At 35.9% G+C, this 25,791-nt stretch overlaps 1 protein-coding gene across 3 annotated transcripts in view; it reads left to right on the top strand.

Annotated features, from left to right (window-relative positions):
• Positions 1 to 24,913, top strand: part of LOC115992249 (nudix hydrolase 3) — a 56,599-nt gene extending 31,686 nt beyond the window's left edge. The window contains exons 12-22 of one of the 3 annotated variants that reach the window (XR_004092451.1): positions 2,492 to 2,557; positions 3,332 to 3,409; positions 3,674 to 3,769; positions 8,127 to 8,233; positions 8,403 to 8,571; positions 20,090 to 20,173; positions 20,798 to 20,892; positions 20,968 to 21,058; positions 21,167 to 21,313; positions 23,872 to 24,039; positions 24,441 to 24,913. Coding sequence is in view for 1 of the 3 variants with exons in the window: in XM_031116347.1 (XP_030972207.1) it covers positions 2,492 to 2,557; positions 3,332 to 3,409; positions 3,674 to 3,769; positions 8,127 to 8,233; positions 8,403 to 8,571; positions 20,090 to 20,173; positions 20,798 to 20,892; positions 20,968 to 21,058; positions 21,167 to 21,313; positions 23,872 to 23,925 (987 nt within the window). In the remaining 2 variants the exon portion in view is untranslated. Of the gene's footprint in view, positions 1 to 2,491; positions 2,558 to 3,331; positions 3,410 to 3,673; positions 3,770 to 8,126; positions 8,234 to 8,402; positions 8,572 to 20,089; positions 20,174 to 20,797; positions 20,893 to 20,967; positions 21,059 to 21,166; positions 21,314 to 23,871; positions 24,296 to 24,440 lie in introns of those variants that run through there. The other 2 variants (XR_004092452.1, XM_031116347.1) reach the window with 2 other exon arrangements.
• The last annotated feature ends 878 nt before the right edge of the window (positions 24,914 to 25,791 follow it).

A 25,791-nucleotide genomic window follows, 5' to 3' on the forward strand; every position in this document is an offset into this window, starting at 1 on the left:
AAAAGATTTCATATTTTTTGGATAATGATAAATTTGTATCCATCATGCAGCAAACAAAAAGTTGAATGTACTTTTTGTTGGCCCACTTTTGGATAGCTCAAGATTTTAGGATTGATGGTTTCTAACATGCTATCAAAGTTAAGTCATACACTAGTTATCCTGAAAATTGAACCCAGGGGGAAGATGAGAGTATGTGATTTGACAATGGATGGGGTCCTAGACTCCTATATAGAGCCAGATGATGCTTATCAAATAAAAAAAAGAGAGAGCCAGATGACAAAGAACATAGGTGAAGCTGACCAATATAGCTAGATATATTTTTTTGATAGATATAAACAATGATATGCCTTCATTTGCAATTAAAATACTTGCAAGATGACTAATTAACTAATTTAAACAATTAATTTTAGTATGTATTGTTTGGAAGCCTATCTTGCTGTCACTAATTTATGGCCTTTCTCAGGAAAGAAAACTATCAACGAATTTTTTCCTATAGAAGATTCTTTTAGCCTTTATCAACTAAGATTGGGGCCTTCTACTAGTTCTTGTATTCTGTATCATATTCAAATATGGTCTTAACATTTATCTAATAATTAATATTGTTCAAGCCCCGGTGGAGATGGTGTCTAAACCAATATTGCGGCACCTTTTTTTTTTCTTTTTTCTTTTAATATTTGAGAATTAGTTACATTACATATTAAAAAGGTAGAAAATGTGAATTATTATGATTAACATAACTCAGTATACGAACATATTGGTTGATTGAACTCACAAATATTTAATTATTTTAACTAACTTAACAGCTTTATTATTATTTTGTATATTTTTTATTATTTCATTTGCTTTTTTGTTTTGCTAATTTTTGTTTTAATTGTTGCTAAAAACAACTAAACTTGAGCAGAAATTCCATATCCCAAATAAGTTAATAAGTTATTTATATCCTGCTAAGTGGTTACCCAAAAATTTTATTAAAATTCAAACACTAAGGAAATAAAACCATTTATTGTTGAATACAAATAAATAATAAAAATTAAATAATTCATTAAAACTTTTGCTTAGGTGTAAGGTTAAATATCAATTCATTAAAACATCTGCATATGTGGAAGGTTAAATGAATAGTAACTATTTCCCTTTCAAAAAAAGAAAAAGAAAAAAAGAAACATGGCATGAAAAGGTGAGGTGGAAGGCTAAATGAAAAAATTCTTAAAGAATGCACCATATGGTAGAACCTTATGCTCTTACACATTAGGTTTCTTCTTTTATTTAGTAGGAGCTATTATTTACAATTCCGTTGAGCTTTTCAGGATTGGGAGCTGGAAAAGTTTTTTTTTTTTTTTTTTTTTTTTTTTTGAGCTTCTTTATTCCTCTATGCTGAGATGTGGGGGGATGATAATCTGACTTGGAAGTTGACTAAGACTAGTGTATTTGATGTGCACTCTTACTATAAGTTGTTGTCTAGTCCTCTCACTGATGAGTTTCCTTGGGAGTGCATTTGGTGTGCAAAGGTGCCTAATCAAGTGTCTTTCTTTTTATGGATAGCAACTAGGGATGGGATACTCATCATTGATAATCTTGTTAAGAGAGGTCAGTCCCTGGTTAATAGGTGTTACTTATGTTGTTGTGATGGAGAATTTGTGGATCATCTTCTACTTCACTGTAATTTTTTTCATGCCTTATGGAATGAAGTTTTTGAGGTGTTTGGGATTCAATGGGTAATGTCGAAGACAGTTAGCTCTCTTCTCTTTGCTTGGAGAAATTGGTTTGGAAAGCACCTATCAACCATATGGAATATGGTCCCAACATGTATAATGTGGTTTGTTTGGCTGGAACATAAAATACCCGCATTTTTGAAGACAATGAGAGACCCTTAGACCTCTTGAAGTGCCCGTTTGGTTCAGCATTTTGGGCAAAAAGTCACGGTAGTGTTTTCAAACTGGGGTTTTAGGGGAAACCTTAACTCAAATCATGAATTTTATTTGTTTTTTTTAATCCCCTTGTTTAGTTTCTTGTTTGAAGATCGTGCACTTCTATTTTACCTTTTGTTGATTTTAACCATTCATTTTATCCAGTTTATCAAAGATTAAAAAAATAAATTAAAAATAAAAATAAAATAAAAAATAAAATCTGATAGGCTAGGCTGAGGAGAAAGCACAAAAGGAATGTGTTTCTATTAGCAGTTATCAAGCTACAAGAGTTTAGTCAAGTCATCTGATTGAACTTCTACATGCATTTTAAGTTATAAAATGAATTTATATGTGGATATAGGAAACAAAGAAGTATAAAGATACAGAAAATTCAGAAGCTCAGTTGTTGATACTCCATTGTAGCTATTCTCTGAATAGTAACTGGTTCTGCAATTGCTATTTCGCTTTTTTGAAACAGCTCTTTGTAAGAGCTTTTTGGTTTCACTATTAATGGTACTTTAAATATTCCCAACTGTTAAGAACTAACAATTTTTCACTGATCTTTTATGTTTTTTTTTTTGTTGTAGGACTCTAAGTTAGATGTTACTATCGGTCCCTATGAGACATATGAAGATGCACTTTTTGGGTACAAGGTATTATTTACAGGGATCTGTTGAGTTTTCTTTCATGCTCATCATCTTTAATTGTAGTGTAAGATTGAGATGGTTTATGAACATTAATCTGGTACAGTGCATATGCCAATCCCCTTTAGGCATCTCCACCCAAAAGAATGGGGATGAAAGTAAAACTGCCTGAAACATGAAATCTGCATTACAAGCCAAATATTTGTGGAGCGAAACATGTGAACTTCAGCACTTACTTGATATTGGTTTGCCTTGTAGTCTCAAATTATTCAATATCCCATTGACTCATTTGTGTAGATGAGAAAGGACCTTTGCACATTGAGGATGTATTGCATGATAGATGGTCCGTTTCATGCTTTCTCTATCCTAGAGGACTTAAGGAAATCTAACTTTACAAAACTGTACAAGTGTGTATATGCATCACTACTTCAAAGGAAATATTTTCCTGATGTGTTGTGATAGCTGAAGAGATGAACCTTTGTTATATTCTTTTTGATAAGTAATAATGCATTAATTAAGCACAAAGGGGCGCAACCCATGTACACTAGATATGCACAACAGGTAGTATTCTTATTAATTTTCTGACGATGGGTGAAATGACTGCTTAAGCAAGGATATTGTTACAGTTTCTGAGGCAAATGGTGAGAGCAGTATACAACAAAATGTAAACTTTCTAGAAAGCATTAATCCTGCTTTATATTTTTTCTGAAGCAGGAATATATTGCTATTCTTCCCATTCTTTGTTCACTGTACTATGTAGCACATTTTTGCATCTAATTGCAGGCAACATTTGAAGCATTTATTGGAGTTCAGGATGACAAAGCAACTGCTCAACTTAAACTCTTTGGCGATAATTTAAGGGTACTCTTGTATATTTGTTTTTCACTATAGATCCTCTATTTCTTTTCTCTCTTTTTTTTCACTTTTTCTTTCTCCACCCAATCGGTTGAAGTTGTAACCTCATAAACCCAACCCACAAGGGGTTGAACCATGGCTTGGACCTCATCAAATAGGGTAAATTCCAGTTGGCCAAAAGGGACAGTGGCCTACATAGTTGTAAGAGCTTTCATTTCCTCCCTATATTTCTGCTTCTGTCAATTACTGAAAGGATTTTTATTGTTATAGATTCTGGAACAAAATCTCCCGATGGACAGCATGTACAAATCTGAAGATGTGATTGCAGCTCCTATTCGTGTTATTCAGCTTCTTTATAATGCAGGGGTGAGCTTTAGAATGTTTGAAAAAATTATTTCTTAATGGTTGTATTACTTGCCCAAATTTATTATTTTATATTCCATGATAATACAACTAGAAAACTAAAAAAAAAAAAAAAAAAATCAAGCATGAGTAGTTAAAATGAAAGTTATTGTCAGACATCTACAGTGCATAATGAGAAGCTCATTCTTTTATAATATATAATGAAGATCTTTTTTTTTTTTTTTTTTTGATAGGTAAGTATAAAACTTCTATTCAAATTAGAAAAAAATTACAACCACAGTACACAGGGACTGAACAGAGGGTAATAAAGATCAAAGCAGAGTACAAAAGTCTAAAATTTCCAGAAAATTAGAAAATGAATGGCTACTCAATGCAGCCATCCAGTCAAAAAGAGTGCGGAGCAATAACAACTTAGTTGAGTCGCAAGATATGAAGATTTAGGATTAAGTGAGAATAATGAGGAAGAGAAGAAAAGAGAGAGACATAGAAAATAAAGAAAAGGTTGAGGGCATAACTCATCAAGCCCACACCTTAGCATATATTTATATTAGGGTTTATATCATGATTACAAAAATGCCCTTATTAACATGCCAATTCTTGGAAGACAATCGCAAAAAGAAGTCATGAGCTAAAGGCTTGGTGAAAATATCGCCCAATTTATCATCCTTATGAACAAAGTGCGTGACAATTTGTTTCTTCATCAATAAATCCCAAATGAAGTGACAATCAACTTCAATATGTTTGGTATGATCATGGAACACGGGATTGTTAGCAATAAAAATGGTGGTCTGATTGTCACAATACCTCTGCATAGGAATAGGAATATCAACACCAAAGTCATGAAGGAGAGATGGAACCCATAACATCTTAGAAGCAGTATGAGCCATAGCTCGATACTCAGCTTCAACACTAGAACAAGCAACAACATTCTGCATTTTATTGCGCCAAGTAACAAGATTGCCAGTAACAAATGTACAATAGCTAGAGGTGGACTAATGATTAGAAAGACTACCAGCCCAGTCAGTATCACTAAAACCAGTGACATACAGAGGAAACAACTTTTACAAAAGTCCTAGTCCAAGAGCTCCCTTCAGATAACGCAAGGTACGAAAAGTGAGGATGGCGAGCAGCATGCATAAACTGACTAACTATACCAACTACAAAAATAAAAGTAATGCTAGGACGATTCATAGTATGGTAACTTCCCAATGAAGCGGCGGTATCAACCAACATCTTCAAGTCAGCGATACCAACGGATTCAATTCTAGAGATAATAATGTCATCCACATAAACAATCAAAATAATAGTGCCAGTGTAAGAGTGACGAACAAAGACATAATGATTAGAAATAGATCGCTAGAAACCATATCCAAGTACAACGGCACTAAATCGATCAAACCATGCATAAGGAGATTGCTTCAAACCATACAATGCACTTCGTAATCGACAAACAAGATGCTCACTACCAAAAACAACATATCCAAGGAGTTGATCCATGTATAGTTCCTACCAAAGTTCTCCATGAAGACAGGCATTCTTGATATCAAGTTGATACAAAGGCCAAGAACAACAGATAGTAGGATCCGAACCAAATTCAAATGTGCCATAGGAGAGAATGTCCCTTTGGCAATCAACCATGCCTTATGGCACTTAACAAACCATCAAAGAGGTATTTGAAAATGTATACCCAATGACAACCTACTGTTTTTTTGTTTCCTAGAGGGAAGAGTAGTGAGCTCCCAAGTCTAATTCTTATAAAAAGCACTAATTTCCTCATCAATAGCATGTTTCTATCCGAATGAATACAAGACTTGCTTATAAGATGAGGGAATAGAAATAGAGGAAATTGTACAAGCAAATGAATGTAGGCAAGGTGAAACACGATTATAGGACAAAAAAATGATCAATCAGGTGCTGAGTACAAGTACGTTTACCTTGTCCTAAAGCAATAGGCAAATCATTAGTCAATGGGAGAGAGTTTACCTCATCCTAAAGCAATCGGCAAATCATTAGTCAATGGGAGAGAGGCAGATGAAGCATGAACCTTAGATGAAGAAGATGTTGCATTGGTGCTATATGACACAACACGCCTATCTCGAGATCATCGATAAACATATAAGGGAGGATTAGTAGTATGCGAAGCCAATGGTCTTGAAGGAGGAGGAGATAAAGGTATTGGAATTGTAGGAGACGGGATGGAAACCTCTCCCTCATGATTGGAGATGAGATCAGGTGATAAACACTGACTAGGTGGAGAGGAAATGGGGCGGACTCTATAAGGTAACATTAGCACTCACAAAATAGCAACAGAATTCAGTACTATAATAAATGAGCTATGACGACTTCTCCTGCTTTGGAGTGTAAAATAATCTCTGCACCATGCAGGAAACATGTTCACCCTCTTCATCTGCAATTTCAGAATCTAGTAAATCATCATCACCATAATCCTATTCTCCTAATTCTCCACCATGCTCATCCTAATCTGCAAGATGTACAAGGCTTATATGCTAGACGTACACTTGAATTATGACCAGGCTCACCAGACTAGTAGCAACGGTTTGCAATAGATCTGGTATGAGGGTTCTTAGCAGCATCCCTATTATACCCCACTAGTCTACCTTGGAATAGTACTATTGCCACCTTCAGTTCCTCACCTCCCTACAACTGATAAATAAACTAGAACTTCCACATGTTTCTCATCTTCAAAATTATTTCAAGGCAATTCAAAAGGAACTTGCCTGGAATTTACAGTTCGATTTGGTTGAGGCACCATTAACCTTCTTGCATTTAATGCTAAATTACAAGCCTCATCTACTCTCCAAATAGGTTGCAAGCCCATCTTCTCATGAATTGAGAATTTTAGGCCTTTAATATTTCGCATTCTCTGCTGCACCTCCATCTCTGATAAATCACAACATGCTGCCAGGCAAAGAAATTCCTGTGTATTCAGCAACAAATCGAACACTCTACATACAATTTTGATATTGCTGAAATAGATATTGCGCATAGTTAGAGGCAAAAATCTACCCTTCAATAAATTTTTCATCCTCCCCCATGTCCTCACTACCCCCCCTTTCCTTGCCACCGACAATTATTCTGTACATGATCCCACCAAGCAGAAGCTCCACCTTTTTTTCATTGGTATGCGACAAGTTTGACCTGCTTCCCATTTGATACATCCATCATCGGAAAAAAATTTCAACTTCGTAGATCTAATCAAGGACGGACTTGATATCAAGATCCCCATTGAAACTAGGAATATCAACCTTTAGACAATAATCCCTAGCCTCCCTATTACGCCGTGCCTCCCTTCAATACCTTCCATCTTCATCATCAGAATCATCCTCATAGGCTGATGGCATTCAGTGATTGACAGGACCCCGCCGATCACCAACTGGACCATGAGCATTGAACCCAAGACCATTGTATATGTTGCCTTCATGGTTCCTATTGCCGTTATGCCCCATAGTCACCAACATAGCATGAATCTCTTGGATACTCTGTTGCTGAGCCTAGAGTGCATCCCAAAGGGCATGTAGCCCTTTCTCTCCTTCAACACGGTTGTTATGCTCACCCTGGTTGTTTTCCATACCAAATCGATGAAAAGCTTTGATACTGCTTAACATAGAACAAAAACACAATAGGCTAGATATTGTTCATGGCTTAACAAAGCCTTGACAGATCAAGAAAAAATAAGCCTGAATCCACTAGAAATTTGAGAATTCTTTAAGAAGTATTTTATTTCAATCTACTAAATACCAGTCTAGAAAAGTAGAGGCAACTTCCTTGGTGTATTAGGGGCGACTTCAATATATTTTGATTTCCTAGTGAAGGATTTGCTAGTGGAAATTCTTCTCCGGCTATGTGAGATTTTTCCAAAAATTTGTTGTTTATTGTTACTGGTCAAAAACATAAATATATTTATGTACGTGCATATAATATAATCCCAGCTTGGAACATATGGTCTCTAAGCGACTCCTACATAAGGCCTTGGTAAAGACATTAACAAGTTGGTCTTCAGACTTCACAGGCAATGTAGTATCTCATTCAGTATTTACTCATTCCTCATATACAAATTCTGATTGATCTATTCTTTCAAGCCTTTCTTGAGGGCTTTTAACTTCTTAGCTAGATTTTAAACATCTTCACTCAGTCATGGTTAAAATGATTTTATGGAATAAATTTACAACTGGGACTACTTTAATTTCCTTTATGTTTATTGCTATTCCTAACTTCATATTCTTTAGTTCCAACTATAGTTTGTTTCATGTTTATTTTTATTCTTTTTTCACTTAGATAGTTATGATGTAAGTGTATCATTAAATGTGCTAAATGTCGATAAGATTAAATTCTGCCTCAGGATGTAAAGGGTCCTCAAACTGTTGCTTTCAATTTACCAAATGATGAGCGCATAGTAAATGATCGAGGAACATCAATGGTCATGCTTAAGAATGTTTCGGAGGCTAAGTACAATCCTTTTCCTTGAATATTCTACGATCATCATGCTTATTTACGGTCTTATGTGTAATCTTATTTTGATGAATTGATCTCCATTATTGCTTCCTTTTTTGAAATTTAAATTTTAAAAAAATAACTGGGATTTTTTTTTTTTAAATTGTGGCATTACTATCCTCAGGTTCAAACATATTCTTCAGCCAATATCTGATGTTTGTATTACAAAGGAACAACAAGAACTTGTAGATTTTGAATCATTCTTCACTCACACAATTTGCCATGAGTGCTGCCATGGGATCGGGCCCCATACCATAACACTTCCAAATGGTCAAAAGTCTACAGTCAGACTGGTTAGATGAATTTTCTTTTTTTTTTATTTCTTTCTTTTGTTTGGTTTCACCTTTTTTACTTTGGCTTTGCACCTAGTTCATTCCAGTCTTGGAACTTGTTTAGATAGTATATTCTCTCCTATAGTACAATAGAACTTCTGTACAAACTAAGTTTCCATTCATATAATGTTCTATGCCAATAAAAAATTTACTTGTCATAGTTGTTTTCATTGGTAGTTGCATAAGCATAAATCAAGATTTGATTACTTATATAGTTCAATCTATTACTTAACCCCAGAAACTGCAATTAATGTCAAGCAGTAAAAAGTTCCTGAAAATAAAACTTTGTTAATTATTAGATGAGTTATCAACTTAATGTATATGTCAAAAACTATGTTGGCTGCATTCCTATGTTTGCAGGGTGAAGCCAGCCAATTTGGTCACTTGGTAGAAGCTTACATGTAAAATTTGGAGTTTTATTTATTTATTTTTAAGTATTATCACAAGATAATTGAATGTTGCAGTCATCTGGAAAAGAAAAAAGTTCAAAAACTTTATTATGGTTTCTTACAATTTTTTTTTTTTGGATAATTTAAGGAAATTTTATTCATAGTCTTAAGAAGGAGTCACCCAAGTATACAGGAAGTATACAGCAGGGGACCAAAACAATAAAAGATGAGGATTAAGGGAAAAAATGATGAGGAGTCACCCAACTTTATTATGGTTTCTTACAATAATTTCTTGATCGGTAAAGAAGTATTTTATTAAATGGGAAAAAAATGGGGTCCAAGTACAAAGGTAGAGTATACTACAGAACACTCCGAACAATAAAAAAATAAGAGAAACAAGTTAACAAAGAGACATGCTATCTAGAAGGATAACAATTCATAACTACAGCAGGGAAATACGAGAAAGCCTGATTCCAAGCAAATAAAGTGCACACTAACTGCAACTTAAGCTGATCCACCAAGTTCTTTATCTTCAAAGATGAGCGAATTCCTTTCTCTCCAAACAGTCCACATCAAACAAAAAGAAATCACACTCTAGACAAACAACCTACCCCTATCCTTTTTAGCATGTAGACCAACTGGTGCGGACACAAGCCCCCGATCATACACATGTATGGGAGAAAGAGCAAAAAGAAGACGGCCCAACCAATGGCCTTATGGATGGAGCCTACTAGTTTTTGGGCTTGAAGATTAAGCAAGCCCGAGCATTTAATAATTAGGGTTTTTTTTATGCATCTTGTTGTTTGCTATTTAAGCACTTTTTCTGATTATTGTAAGACAACTTTGAGAATTATAATAAACATGGGTTTCTTTTACACTAGTGCTGACTCCAGTTTTGCTTGGTGCTGATTCCAAGCAACCCTTAGGTGTTGATTCCTAGGATTTATCCTTTGTTTTGTTGTTGATTAATTATCCCATTGAAATAGTGTGGTTGTCCTACAACAGTTTTGGTATCAGAGCCAGGTTTCCGATCCAAGCAACACAACCGTAGACAACCACTTGAAGAAGCCAGCAACCCCTTCCAAGCTAGTGACCATCATCGGTGCTCGCCTTTGATCACTGGACCCACAAACCAAAAAAAAAAAAAAAAAGTCACCCACGCAAGACCCATCAGCCCACTAGCCACCGAGACCCATCATCAACCTTGACCGCCGTTGCTGAGGTCATCGAACCACTGCCGATACCAAGACCTGAGACAAACAGCCACCATTCTTCCATGTTTCGTGCCGCCGCTGTCTTCCCCGTTTTCGTGCCGCCACCAGTCGTCGACCCCTAGTGCCAGTCAAAGTCCATTGCAAAGAGTTTTTCATTTTAAGTCTCTTTAATACTGTATTTGAGTAGTGTATTTTATATTTCGCATAAAATAAAAATAATAAATTTGACCAAGCAGTAGAAGAGCCCAGACCCATGACAGACTAGCCCAAGCCCAAGAGCATGTCATCCAAGTGGGCTTCTGTTACAAGGATCAGGCTTTCTTTCTTTGTTTCTTTGGTAGACTCAATTTGTCATTTTCAAATACATCACTAGTTTCTTAACGTGCATGCCCCACCATTGGCTTATTTAATTTACCTTTGCTTTGTTAGCTAATTGCTATGTTGGCCATCTATTTCTTTCAATACCCATTATAAAAATATAAAAATAAATAAATAAATAAAAAGTTATCTGTTTCCTTTGATTAGCCAAAGCCAAAGCCAAAGCCAAAAAAAAAAAAAAAGGTGGCCTTTGAAGAATCTAATTCTCTTTATTAACTGTTGAGCTTTTTATTTTGTGGAAGTTTCAATTCATTTGGGCTATCTCTCAATATTGTGAACACTGCCACTACTTGACTGCAATTTATTCCTTTGATTCATTGATTTAGTCTCTGTATGCACTTTTGCTTGACCTTGATTGTATATTGAGAATTGGTTACTCGAATTTTTGGGAATCTCAACTACATTCATAAATATAGTGGTGCATGCATCTACGTAGTGGTTGCATCATGTCAAACGTTGAACATCAATCCACTTCTGAGCCTAAGGCTTCCTTAGAGCAAACCATAGAAAGCCTAGCAAAAACAGTCCATGCTTTACTGGAAAGGGTAGAGTGAGTTGAAGCATCTCAAAAAGAGACTATTAACCATGAAGGAGATAACATGCTTTGACAAAATCATCATGGTTACTTTAATAGGGCTCCAAACTTTGAACATAATCACTATAATCACAATGGCCCCAGGGATTATGATGATAAGATGTCCAAGGAAAGATAGAAGCACCCACCTTTGATGGTTGCCTAGACCCATGGGTTTTCATTGATTGGGTACGTTAGATGGAGAAATTCTTTTACTATTACCATTGGGCTGAGGATAAGAAAGTGAGGTGGTATGCCAGGATGAAGTTAATTGGAAGAGCCGACATTTTCTAGAAGGACCTTGAGGATACCCTTAGGCGACGAGGTGAACCCCCTATTACTGATTGGCTTGAGATGAAGGATGCACTCTCGAGGGATTATTTTCCTCCAACTTATAGGAGCTCCCTTCTTGAGGAATGAGATCGCCTAAAGCAAGGCACTACTCCTGTGGTTGAATATATAGAGAAATTCAAGGAGTTCAAGAGGCAAATTCGAATAGTCGAGGAACAAGTTGTCACACTCAATAGGTTCAAGAAAGGTTTAAATGCTAACCTACTAGGCGAGATTATCACTCGAGGAGCCACTACCTTAAACCAAACATATGACCTTGCTAGGAATTGTGAATTAGCATCCAAATCTATCTTTTGGCGACGTTTTGAGCTTCGGAGTATCTCTACCAACCCTCAACCTTTTGGTAGCAAATCTAGACTTGCCTTACCCCCTCCTAAGGTCAACCCTAATAGCACCCCAATAGGAAAAGAGGACAAGGGAAAAGGTGTGGTCAATGAGCCTTCAAGATTAGGTTCTCGCCTCTAATGTTTCAAATGCAATGGGGTTGGACGTATTGCAGCTAAATGTCCCTTTAGAACCCTTGTCATTCAAGAGGATGATGAAAAGGTAGAAGATATTGAGGAGCTTGTGTATGACCCAAATGTTGAAGAAATCCAAGATGTTGAAGCAGAATGGGAAGATGATCCTAGCTATCTTGCGTGCATTAGAGCCATCTCTCCCCAAGTTGATGATTTCAAGGACATCTTTGGTGTCCCCAAAGTGAATGTGGTAAGATGTGCATTGGTAGAACAGAGAGACATTGATGATTGGTGAAGGAGTGCCATCTTCCAAACTTACACCAAGTGTGGGGACAAAACTTGCAAGGTTATTATAGATGGTGGGAGTTGTATTCATGCGGTGTCCTCTAACATTGTTTCCCGCCTAGGCTTGAAATTGATCACACACCCTAATCCATATAAAGTGTCTTGGGTAGATACCTCCTCCATAGCCATAAAAGAAAGATGTGTTGTCCCACTTCAATTCCTCACCTACAAGGTTGAAATGTGGTGTGACGTGATTCCCATGGATGTAGGGCATATTATCTTTGGTAGACCTTGGCTTTATGATTTGGAGGTCACCCTTCATGGGCGATCCAATTCTTGTTCATTCGTGTTTGAAGGTAAGAAAATTGTGCTCAATCCTTTGAAACCCAAGGCAATCAACATGAGCAAGAAGAAAGAAGTAGCAAAGGTAAAAGGTTTGAACATCATAAGCTCAAAGGCATTTGAAAGGGTAGCGATTCAAGAATCAGTTGTGTTTGCCTTAGTTGCCAAGGAACTTCATGGGGAGGCCCAAGAGGAGCAACTTGAAGAAGTGAAGTCAATGTTCCGGGAATTTAAAGGTGAGTTCCCTAAGGAACTCCCCGATCATTTACCACCCATGCGTGACATACAATACGCCATAGATTTGTGCCTGGAGCAACCCTACCAAACTTGCCTCACTATAGGATGAACCCTACAGAGCATGTTGAGTTGCAAAGGCAAGTAGATGAACTAATTAGAAAGGGATTTGTTTGTGAAAGTATGAGTCCTTGTGTAGTCCTTGCACTCTTGACTCCAAAGAAATATGGAACTTGGAGGATGTGTGTTGATAGTTGTGCCATCAATAAGATCACTGTGAAATATCGTTTCCCTATCCCTCGGTTGGATGACATGTTGGATATGATGGCTGGAGCAACAATCTTCTCAAAGATAGACTTGAAAAATGGATATCATCAAATTAGGGTTCGTCCTAGCGATGAGTGGAAAACTGCCTTCAAGACGAAAGATGGTTTATATGAGTGGATGGTTATGCCTTTTGGATTGTCTAATGCTCCTAATACGTTTATGAGAGTGATGACTCAAGTGCTCAAGCCTTTTATAGGAAAATTTTTGGTTATGTACTTTGATGACATCCTCATCTATAGCAAATTTAGGGAGCAACACTTAACCACCTAACTCAAGTTTGTACTACCCTTAAGAAAGAGAGTTTATATGGCAATTTCAAGAAGTGCTCTTTCTTTACCAATAAAGTCATTTTCCTAGGTTTCATAGTATCCTTAAAGGGAGTTTCTGCCGACCCCAAAAGGTTCAAGCAATTGTGGATTGGCCCGAGCCCAAAAATATCCATGAAATTCGAAGCATTCATGGGCTTGCTTCCTTTTATCACCCATTCATCAAAGGGCTTAATACCATTATGTCTCCCATCACTGACTGCGTGAAATAAGGGGAGTTTAATTGGACAAAAGCTGCTGCTAAGGCTTTCAATGAAGTAAAACAAAAGATGACTGAGGCACCTATCATGCGTCTCTCTGATTTTACCAAGCCTTTTGAAGTAGAATGTGATGCCTCAAGTCTTGGCATAGGTGGAGTACTTAGTCAAGAACACCACCCAATTGCTTATTTTAGTGAGAAATTGAATGATACTAAGCAAAAGTACTCCACATATGACAAAGAATTTTATGCCATTATTCGAGCTCTTTGCGTTGGCGCCATTACCTGTTGTCTCCAAAATTTGTTATCTATTTTGATCATGAAGCCTTGCGCTATCTCCATTCCTAGAAGAAGCTAAATTTTAGGCATGATAGTTGGGTTGAATTTCTGCAGCGCTACTCCTTTGTGGGGAAACATAGGGCGGGAGTTGAGAATAAGGCTGCTGATGCGCTAAGTCGAAGGGTATCTTTGCTATCGAGTGTTAAGGTTACTAGGTTTGAACAACTCAAGGATGATTATAAGTCATGCCCAGATTTTGGAGAGCTCTACATTAGGAGCTCTACACTAGCCTAAGTAATGCCTCACAGCTAATCCCGAATGATGATACTCTTCAAGATGGTTACTTGTTCAAAGCCAACAAGTTATGTATCCCTTGGTCTTCAGTGAAAGATTTCCTAGTTTGGGAGACACATGCAGGAGGCCTTGCAGGTCATTTTGACTGAGACAAAATAATTGAGGAAGTGGAACGTCAATTCTATTGGCCTGGTCTTAAAAGGGGTGTTACCAAGATAGTTGGTCAATGTCGTATATGTCAACTAGCCAAACATCGCAAGCAAAACACTGGCTTGTATACACCCTACCTGTGCCAGATCGCCCATGGAAGGATGTGAGTATGGACTCTGTGTTAGGATTGCCCCCCACCTTTAGGAAGCATGATTCTATTCTAGTAGTTGTTGATCGCTTCTCTAAGATGGCTCCTTTCCTACCATGTTCTAAGATCTCTAATACTTCTAAGATTGCAAAGCTCTACTTTGATAAGATTGTCAAACTTTATGGTCTTCCCAAAACCATAGTATCTAATAGGGATGTTTGCTTCATGAGTTATTTTTGGAAGACTTTGTGGCATTTAGTAGGCACCAAATTGAAATTTTCCACTGTGTTTCATCCATGAACTAATGGTCAAACTGAGGTGGTTAATTGCAGTCTAGGCAACTTCCTTCGGTGTCTAGTGGGTGAAGACAATCGGAATTAGGATTCAATTCTTCCTACAGCCCAACTTGCAAACAATAGCTCTATCAATAGGTCTATAAGCGCTAGTCCTTTTGAGTTTGTGCATGGGTATACACCTAGGAAGCCCTTAGATCTTTTGCCCATGTCTCCACATGTTAGAATTTCTGAATCTGTTGAGACATTTGCACGACCTATTCATGATTTGCATAATGAGATTTTCAATAAAATTCAAGTAAGTACTTCTTAATATAAAATTCATGTTGACAATCATCGACGTCATGCAGAATTTCAAGTAGGAGATTATGTCATGATTTGGATTCGACCTGAATGGTTTCCCTCTGGAAACGTTAAGAAATTGCAAGCTCGTAGTGCCGAACCATTCAAGGTATTGAAATGAATAGGCCCAAATGCATATGTCATTGACCTTCCTCATGATTATGGTATTAGCTCCTCCTTTAATATAGAGGATCTAGTTGCTTATAAAAGCCCCACAGTTATTCCTGATACCCTTTTTCATGAGCCTTTGCTTGATCCTATTGATGACCCTATCCCTACCCCTTTACCCTTAAATCTACCCTATGCACATAAAGAATCTATTGATGCTATTTTAGATGAACAGATTGTTTCTACCATGGATGGAGGAGTTCACCATTTCCTAGTTTGTTGGCGAGGGCGACCAAATTTTGATTGCACATGGATTACTCAAGATGAGCTACATCAACTAGATCCTGACTTGCTTGAGTACTATAAAAGCTCTTCAGATTTCCACTCGATAGGGTCGAGTTCTTCTCACCCGGGGGGAGTTGGTGCGAATATAAGGTACAAGCCCCCAATTATACGCATGTATGGGAGGAAGAGCAAAAAGAAGACGGCCTAATCTGTGGCCTTATGGATGGAGCCTGATTGGGCTTGAAGATTAAACAAGCTCGAGCATTTAATAATTAGGGTTTTTTTTATACATCTTGTTATTTGCTATTTAAGAAATTTTTTTAATTATTGTAAGACTGCTTTGAGAATTATAATAAACGTGTGTTTCTTTTACACTGGTGTCGACTCCAGTTTTGCTTGGTTCTGATTCCAAGCAACCCTTAGGTGCTAACTCCTAGGGTTTATCCTTTGTTTTGTTGTTGATTAATTATCCCATTGAAATAGTGTGGTTGTCCTACGTCACCAACCCAACTCGACATAAAATTTGACACTTGTCTAGGCATCACCCAATTATACAAAGAAGACACCACAGAAACCGCATAGCGATCTAGCTACCTGAAAATGGATAAATAAATGGTCAATTGTCTCCCTATTAGAATTAAACATACTGCACCAGTCAAGGATAACAATACCCCACTTCAGTATATTATATGTTGTTAAAATCTTGCCTTCCAGGTCATCCTATTCTCCAGAGACTGGCGTAATCCAAAAATAAAATCCCAGAATTCCAATTTCCAATCATGCATAGCTCAAATAAATACTAGGTGCCAGGGAAGTCAACTAATGCAGTCAAATAATTAGCCACCTTTGCCTCTTTGTCTCTAGCAATTAGGAAAATTCCGGATAACGATCCCTGAAAAGCTAATCACCCCACCAATGTCCATGCCAAAACTGAATTTTACCCTTATTATCCGTACCCTCATTTTTCACAAAATTTGCAAACTTTGCCCAACCCTTACTATACTTCCAAAGGTTAATTCCATATGTCCTTCCTGCGGGAGCTATACACCAACCACCCTACAAAATTACATACTTAGAATATCTGCATCCAGAGTGCTAAAAAAGATAGTGAATTAGCACACCAAAGAGATAATTTCGCTACTATAACACACCATTTAACAATACTCCCTACATCTCATCTCTTATTTTAAGATACCAACCCATTAAAATAACCTTAAAAAGCTCACCACCAACAAGAAGGGAAAAAAAAACACTACAACCAAAATCTAGATCAACCGTGACCTGCCAAATCAAACTACAGATCAACTGAAAACTACCATAACCCAGATCAAACTCCATTGTGACCTAGCAAACTCACAACCCAGAATGAGGAACGATGGCGCTCGAACCCAAGGAACGAATCAAACCAAACCATGATCTAGAGAGAGGGTGAGTTCCGATCTAGAGAGACCACAATCTAGAGAAAGGGTGAGTTTCAATGGTGGCAGTGGCGATGGCAGTAAGAGGTTAAGATTGAGGGTTGGTTTGAGAGAGGAGAGGGATAAGAGTGTGATGGAGGAAAAATGATGAAAACGAAATATGCTTTAGATAGCTAAGTTGCTTAGAGAAAAGAAAGAATGAACTAGCTCTTCAAGAAACACATTCTTGGAATAATACCTCATAGGTAGATTTCTTGGATTCAAATTCAACTAGTTACAATGAGGACAGCTTGCTTATTTATAGTTACATAAGCAAACTGCTAAGTTACAAGAACCCACCATGTGGCTGCCATGTGATTAGCCAAAGCCTAACTAACTAATAGGCTATTGCACTTATCACTAACAACCTATCAGCTAACTAATTTTCTGTTACAAGTGATAAAAGCTATTAAAAGTAAATGGAAACTACTTATTATACAACATAAGCTAGTTACAGCTAGCTTTAAAAATGAACTGCATCGGAGTGAAGTCAGACAGAGGCGAGAGTAGAGAGTGATAAAAAATATATTTAGTATTTAGCATTTGAGCTACAGTTGCTAGTAGCAGACTATTGTAGTACAATGCCAAATTTTTTAGGTTTAGCAAACCTTTTGTAGCAAGTTTTTTGGTGTTTGGTTTGAGAAAGGAGAGGGATGAGAAAGTAAGATTCAGATAAACAGAGGCAAGAGTAGAGAGTGATAAAAAATTTATTTAGCATTTGAGCTACAGCTACTAGTAGCAGACTGTTGTAGTACAATGCCAAATTTTTTTAGGTTTAGCACACCGGTTGTAGCAGGTTTTTTGCTGTTTGGTGTGCTAAAATAGCATTTTGGATGTTTTAATACACCCAAAGCTAATACTCTTAGTTGTGATCACTTTATGCCATAAGTTATCTGTACCCACCCCAAAACGCCATAGCCGTTTCCCCAACAGTGATGGATTAAAAATCATCAAGCTCCTAATCCCCAAACCTAGAAATGGGATAACAAACAGAGTTCCAATTAACAAGATAGAATTTGAACTTATCTGCTAAGCCAGCCCAAGGGTTTTCTTCTAATAATTTAGATTGCTCATATCTAGAATATGATTTGATTTAATATGAATTTGGGATTTCTTGAACCAAACAGCCTAATAGGTTTTAAGGTTGAGCTGCTTCTTTATCATCTCATATTTAATGATGGAACTTGAAAGGAAACAAGTTTCAGCTTATGGAATTTTTCTTGATTGAAACTCAATTTTCATTTTGTTAGAAAAAATTCTTGACAAAAATGTCCACTTTCATTAGAATGTGTATTTGCAGCTAGAAATAGTATTCAATTTCCTCATCCCATTTTGACTATCTATCAAAGAGCTCATCAAACCCTTTTTTCTTTTTCTTTTTCTTTTTTTGCATATTTTGTTACATTTAGATTGAAACCAATTGAATTTATTTTATAAATTACCAGTTATTCCAAAAACTTAAACTATTAGGAACTGGTAAATCTTTTAATAATTTTTCTAACACTTCTCCTCACGTGTGGGATCAGGATCCCATTAAAAAGTGAGGCTCAACACATGAGATTTTTAACTGTTTAAATAGAAGATAGTGCGGAGATAGGGTTCAAACTCCAAACTACCTACTCTGATACCATGATAAAGTACTAATTGTCCCAAAAGTTTAAACTATTAAGAAAACTTAAATCTAAGCACTTAACCATTATTCTAACAATGTTCAATTCCAAATCGTGTACTAGTTCTTTGACATCCATGTGCTAGGTCTTGTAGGATTCTTCTTGTATGTTCTCACTTTATGTGAAATGTAGGTGAGAAGTTTACAAAATGGATGAATGATTGTCACTGTATGTGATATGTCTAAGTAAAAATTTTTCATTGTTTTATCTTTTGGTGTTCAGTTGTCTATTAGGACTGTTGTGATTTATGCTAACTATAATTTGTCCCCCATTTTAAAATTGTTTGCCACATTGTTTGTATTTGGTCTTTATGCTCAAATGTTTTGCAACTTTAACATGGTTGGGTCAAAAGTGAATCCTCTACGATTCCATCAGCTTTAACACGACTTTTCTAGGCATTGTCTGAACAAGTTATATAAATTTTGGACAACAGAGCCAAATTTCACTTCAATCTTGAAATTGCATGCTTGTCTCACACATGCATATGTGAAAAATAAGACATTCTTTTATATTGAACTAATTCCATATCCATCTTCATCACCAAAGCTTATGGCCAAATTTACCACCCAAACCCACCACTATAAATCAAGACAAATGACCATTGTCACCGGTGCGATCCTGTTCAAGTCAAGTCCATAAAAGCATCCCTTGAACTTCTCCATTAAATCCAGAACCATCTGACAAGCACTCCCATCAATTTCATTCCAACACAATTAACTCAATCACCTATTCACAACCATTGCCTTCTAGCCATTATTTCTACCTCCCGGGTTTGGGGGGGTGAGATTGGAGATGAAAGAAAGTGTTAATAAAGTGGACAATATGATATTTGAGTTCCAAAGTCATTTGGTATCTTGCTTTTTCTTTCCCTCTCATGTCATAGACTGATTACATACATTTGTAAACTTGACCTTAAATTAGACAAATTATCTAAATTTTGTATGAAGTAGTCAGATGCCAGTCACATACCAATTTTTGTCCATCAAGGCTGACGTTTTTTTGTATAAGTACCATCAAGGCTGACATACACTGAAGAAGGGTCAAAATCAACTGCAGTGACATAAGGTTTAGCATTATTGCAGTTAACAACACTCGGACCTAATTAAAACAGTAGAACTTTGATAGTGATAAATGTACTTTACTGACATTTTCCCCCAGCCTACCCACTTTTTCTTTTTGTTTTTAGAAAATAAAATTCTTTTGTCTGATCTATTTTCTTCTGATCTAATATACTTATTTAAGAATAAGAAAATGAAGAAGAAGAGCTTTGATTTAATTTCTTTTCTGTTTTCATCCTTTTTTTTCCCTATTAGTGTTAATTTTTATTAAATAAGCAGCTCTGTTTTCCTTGATTTATATTTTACCATTTGATACAGGAACTGCAGGAACTCCACTCTGCTTTGGAAGAAGCAAAAGCTGACATAGTTGGCCTTTGGGCACTACGGTTTTTAATCTGCCAGGTCATTCACTGGTTTTATGGGATGCTTTGAGCATGTTTTAGTCAATGCAATTACTGCTTAAAGTGCATGTATCAACAGGATTTGCTTAATGATTATGTATATCATTGATTTAGGTGTTGCTTACACTTACAGTTAATGTTCTGTCGCATTAACTTTTTAAGTATGATTTCTTTTGCATTGAAGGATGATAAATCTTGTAATTTAATCACAAAATATTAAATAATATAGGTTACTATGGTTAGCTTAGTTGGTTAAATCTCTTATAATAGTACAAGAGGCTACTAATCGAATTGCACCTATACTTGGGAATGGGTGCTTTAAGAGGAGGGACAGGGCTACAAATGCCTGTAGACCATAGGTAACGGGCCTCCAATGAACTAAGAGAAAAAATAATGATATAATAACATGTCTTTTTGCCAATAGCATTTGGGCTAATGGTACTTCCACCCCTTATAAAGGAAGTGTTTGGTTAGGTCATGTTCAAATGAATCAAATCTCATGTGGTGTGTGAAAGTTCTTACCAAAGAATAAATATATTGTCTTCTGTAGCAATTAATCTCAGAAGCTTTATATTGATTGTGGGAAGCTTTGGCTGATGTCCTTGCATAACTCTTATGAGTCCAGGATTTACTTTCCAAGAGTTTGTTGAAGTCCATGTATATTTCCTTCCTTGCTGGATGCTTCCGCTCAGTACGTTTTGGCTTACAGGAAGCTCATGGGTAAGCTAGCTATTCATTCTATGATCCCTGTTTAGTGTTGTCACCAGGCACCTTATGCACTTTTCTTGTCTTCAGGAAAGGACAAGCACTGCAATTTAACTGGTTGTATGACAAAGGAGCCTTCATCCTGCATCCTGATGAAACATTTTCTGTTGACTTTTCTAGGGTATATGATACTTCCTCTTCAAAGTTTCTCTTCTGTTCTTATTTCTTAGCCATATGTTTCTCTTCTTTTCTTATTGCTTAGCCATAAAGTTTGTTCTACTTTTGAAAGGTCGAAGGTGCAGTTGAAAGCCTGAGTAGGGAGATCCTCACTATACAGGCAAAAGGTGACAAAGAAGCTGCAAATCTACTTCTTCAGAAATATGGTAAAATGACACAACCATTAAAGATTGCTTTGCAGAAATTAGAGAAAATTCAGGTATGAGCCATAACAATCTGTTCATTTTACATGTAGGAGTTTTTGTTGGTTCATCTGACTCCTAATACAGCTTTTTATCAATAATTGACCATATTTTTTTTCCTTTTGAAAGTTCAAATGGTATATAAGATGTTGAAAATTTTCACTGCCTCAAAGATAAAGCTCATCTTGCTTTGTGATTTTAGTCTAAGAATCTCCCTTTTTATTCTTAGGAGAAATCACCTTTTAAACCCTATACTTTTAAGGATGATTTCAAATCTGACCCTGAAGTTTAAAAAGTTTTATTTAAAACCTCAGTTTATCAATCAGTGCAAAAATCCCCTTCTGTCCATTTTTCCTTTTGACAACATGTTTATACATGGGTGAAAAAATGACTTTGTTTTAGAAAGCATTATAATGTAATAAAATTGTGCCAAATAACTTAAAACTGCAATCGTTTTGGGCTTAATAAACAAACATTACAATTAAGTCCCTCCACCTATCTGGCTATTCTCCTTTACTTCCTCTCTTCTTCCACCCTCCCACCCCCAACCCACTTTTTTTTCTCCTCTAGCCATCCACTCTTTCTTTTTCTCTCAGCTGCTCACCTCCTTTCTGTTGTTCTCTTCTTTCTCTCCCTCACATTCTTTTTTCAAGTTTAGGCAGTGTTTATTGGTTTAAAAAGGGGCAACAACTTGGCTCTTTTCTGGATAAATTGAGGGGTGTGTCTTGGCCGAGGAGCAACTTCTCATACAGCAACAACCCAATTTTTTGCTTGGGTGTCAATTGGCAGCTTGTGGTGGTTTGGGTACTGGTTGTGTGATTTTTTGGGTTGCAGTGGTGATAGTCTGAGTGAGAAAAGGAAGTTCAGGTCCAGGTTTATTGAATCTGAGAGAGAGGAGAGGGAGAGGGAGTTTTCAGTGAGGTTTGTAGGGCTTTGGAGATGGCAGATTCGGTGATTTTGGTAGTCATGGTGGATTTGATGTGGCAGTTGTGTTTGTGTTGGTGACCATGTGAGTGTGCTTGGGCTTTTTGGCTTTTTGATGTGGTGTTTTCAGGTGGCTGTTTGTGTTTGTGTTTGTGATGATGGCCGTGTGAGTGTACGTGTTTGTTTGACACCAACGTTTTCTATTTAGCTTTTTAGTTTATTTACTTATGTAGAGTTTCTCAAAGTCTCATTTTTTTTTTCTAGATACAACTATAATTTAAGCAATTTCCAGTAAATGAGCAAATAATCTTCAGTAGAAAGTTACATCTAGGTACGCCCTAGGTATTGTAGGAATATTTGAGCCTGAATGTGATGGAAGTACTCATTTCTAATAGTACAAACTTTTGGGACAATTTGTTGTGAATGTCAAGACATAACCAAAATGCAACATGAAAAATAAAGAACACGAAATTAAGAGATAGTAACCCAGGAGTCAGCACTTCGGCTTTTTTGCAATCAGTACCAGGTAAAAGATAACCTCTAGGTGTCGGTGCTGGGCTATTGGAAGAGTTGTAAAAGAAATTTAATTCATCATCAAAAATATTCAATCTCCATTGGAGTACAATATTATATGCTTAGATTGACTATTAGGATTGAACCTAATTTTAACTGACATAGGAAATTTTAATTCTAATTGTGTAAGGAAACCTTCTAAACGACTTGGGAAATACCAGTTATTGAATTACAAAATCACCTCGACTCTAGACAATTGTCTAAAAATATTAATAATCGAATTAGCCACTAAGATCTAAAATAAAGATACAATTGGCCACATTTTTAATACAATTGATTTCCAAAAATAAATAAAACTAATCTAATATAAATAAATTGTTGCACTTCCTGTATCAAAATGTATGGGCTAAGAGACAGATATCCGTCACATGGTTTGAGAAAGGGTAATGTAAACTTAGACAGAACGAGGGAGATCATAAATATTTTAGCGAAAGAAATCATTACTAAAATCATCTTTGGTATAAGGTATAAGAATAGTTTTCTTTTGCAATTAGTTTGCACAAATTTTTACTCACCTTTTTACTTATCAAAAAAAAAAGTTTGCACAAATTTTTAATGAAAATGTTGGTGCTAAAAAATATTGTCAAAAATGTGTACAGAACTTATATATTATATGTGTGGGGTGAATGAAACAGAAGTACTTGTTTATACAAATGGTCCCAACTGTATATTTCCCCATCCCAAGGAAGGGGCAGGATTCCGTTATAGATCTATAGAACGTCAATCTAAAGATTTCAACAGCAAAGTTAGCTATACATTCATTGTATAATTGAGTATGTTTTCTTTGATAGAGATACTGCTACGACAAGGACATAAGAAGGATGTATACCTAGTGACCTATCTTGAGATCTGGATATTAATGGACAAAAAAACATTTTGGTAGTGCAGTTTTATTCTAATAATTATTACTGTAATTGTGAGGTTTTTTTTTTTATCATTTTTATTTTAGGCGGTATAAGAGAAATTTTGAAGTTATTTTCCTTCACCAATATTCTCATTTGCTGAAATGTCATAAATATAGCATGTAATATCTTTTTATTGTATCCAGGACTTACTGTAATTTTCTCTTGTATCTTAGGTTCCTGTGGATATAGCTCCCATATTTCCTATTGCCAACAAAATATTGGAGTGAAGGCACTGGACTTTTCAACTGTCATCCTTTCCATCTTTCAAAGAGCAGTCTGAGAATCAACTGGACTTCTCTCTCTCTCTCTCTCGCGTTAATGCACATGAGATTTAGAATAACGTATGATGACAATTATTCATCACCTCTTCCTCTCTCTCTTGTGTTAGGACTCATAAGATTTAGAATAATATATAATGACAATTATTCATCAAATAGCTTAAATGTTCTTAATTTGCAAAATACAATATAACTAATCTGGTCCTTTTTCAGCTCAATTTGTTTGAAATTATCATTAAAGAGGATTTTAACATCTAGCTAGCTAGCTAGCCTGTAGGTTGCAACATACTCTATAGATCTGATACAACTATGTGTGAATTTGCCTTATGAGCTGTTGCTAAGGTTAATCAGGACTTTATAATGGAGCAAATAGGGACTAGATACAGTTTTTCTTTTTTCTTTTTTCTTTTTCTTTTTGCTAATGAGGGTGTCCAAAATTTGTTGAACTTCTAACCATTTTCCAGGTGTGTGTAGTTTCCCTGTCCTACTTGATAGTACGCTTCTCATGAAATCCACATCATCAATCCATGTCAAATTGGGAGCGTAAAAAAAAAGGGCTACTTTCTCTCTCATTTTCCGCTCTGTATTTCAAAAACAATCCCATGTGTTCTCTGTCGACTCCAACTCCACTACCTAGCATCGCTGGTACAGCCACTCAATAAGTTTTCTCTCATTTTTTTTTTTGTTGAATCTTTTTTTAATAAGCTCTGTTCGGTTGCTGGGAAACAAAGCAAAATAAGCTTTTTTTGTGGGATTTATGGGTTTTTTTAAATCTGAGTCTCTTCCAAAAACTATGGGGTTTAAGGGTTGTACAGGTTGTTTTGATACCACCAGACTCGTTTCATTTGCATGAGAATGTCGTTTCTACTTTTTGTACCCTCTATATTTCTCCTATTGGAATAATGATTAGAAAAAAGAAGCAAGAATCTATTTATTACTGAGGTGTATCTCATTTTCACATTTTGAGTCTTTCTTTGATGGGTTTAGGGTTTAGGGTTTTGTCTTGCATTTAAGTTGATTTCTATATTTTAAATTTTATTTAGCATTGAACTCTAATTCAATAGGCACTTCATTCAAAAAATTACTGTGTTTCTAAATTAAGTTTTTCTAATTTCTACTTTTGTTTTTTTTAAAATAAGTTTTAATTTACCTTAAATAAAGTGATACATGTTGAAGGAAAGTTGAATACTAATTTCCAAATTTGATTTCCAAATTAAACTTTACATTGATTCCCCTTTTTCATTGAAGCTATTCCTTGCTTTGTCTTTTCCGTGATGTCAGGAACCACAATAGCTTCTTATGGAAGAGGGACTTATAAAAAATTGAAATCTCAAGTTGTTATGAAAAATTGATGATTAATGAGTGGCCTTGCCAAGGGCTAGCCACGTTTGCATCACAAATTAAGCAATGATTTATTTTTTTTTCAAATTAAGCAAGGTTTTATTTGTTTTTTCCCAAATGATAGCAAGGCCATTCAACCAAATAATCATCTGAAAGTGATAGATAAAAGTAAAATAAAAAATAGGCTAAAATCCAAAATTGACCCTCTAAGTTTCACATTGTCATTTTAGTCCTCAAAGTTTTAGTTTTGTCATTTCAGTTCTCTAAATTTCAATTTTTGTCAATTTAGTATTTCGTTAGGTTTCAGTTAAGTGGTGCAATTAAGTAAGCCAAAGCTACACCGTTTGGGGTTTTTTTATTTATTATTTATTTTGTAATTAAAAAAAATCAAAAACTGTTATTAAAACCATTAAAAAAAATGTTATTAAAAAATAAAAGAAAACAATTCTACCCCTAAAAAATAAAAACTAACCG

This window comes from Quercus lobata, chromosome 5 (assembly GCF_001633185.2).
Source record: "Quercus lobata isolate SW786 chromosome 5, ValleyOak3.0 Primary Assembly, whole genome shotgun sequence".
NCBI classification, from domain to species: domain Eukaryota; kingdom Viridiplantae; phylum Streptophyta; class Magnoliopsida; order Fagales; family Fagaceae; genus Quercus; species Quercus lobata.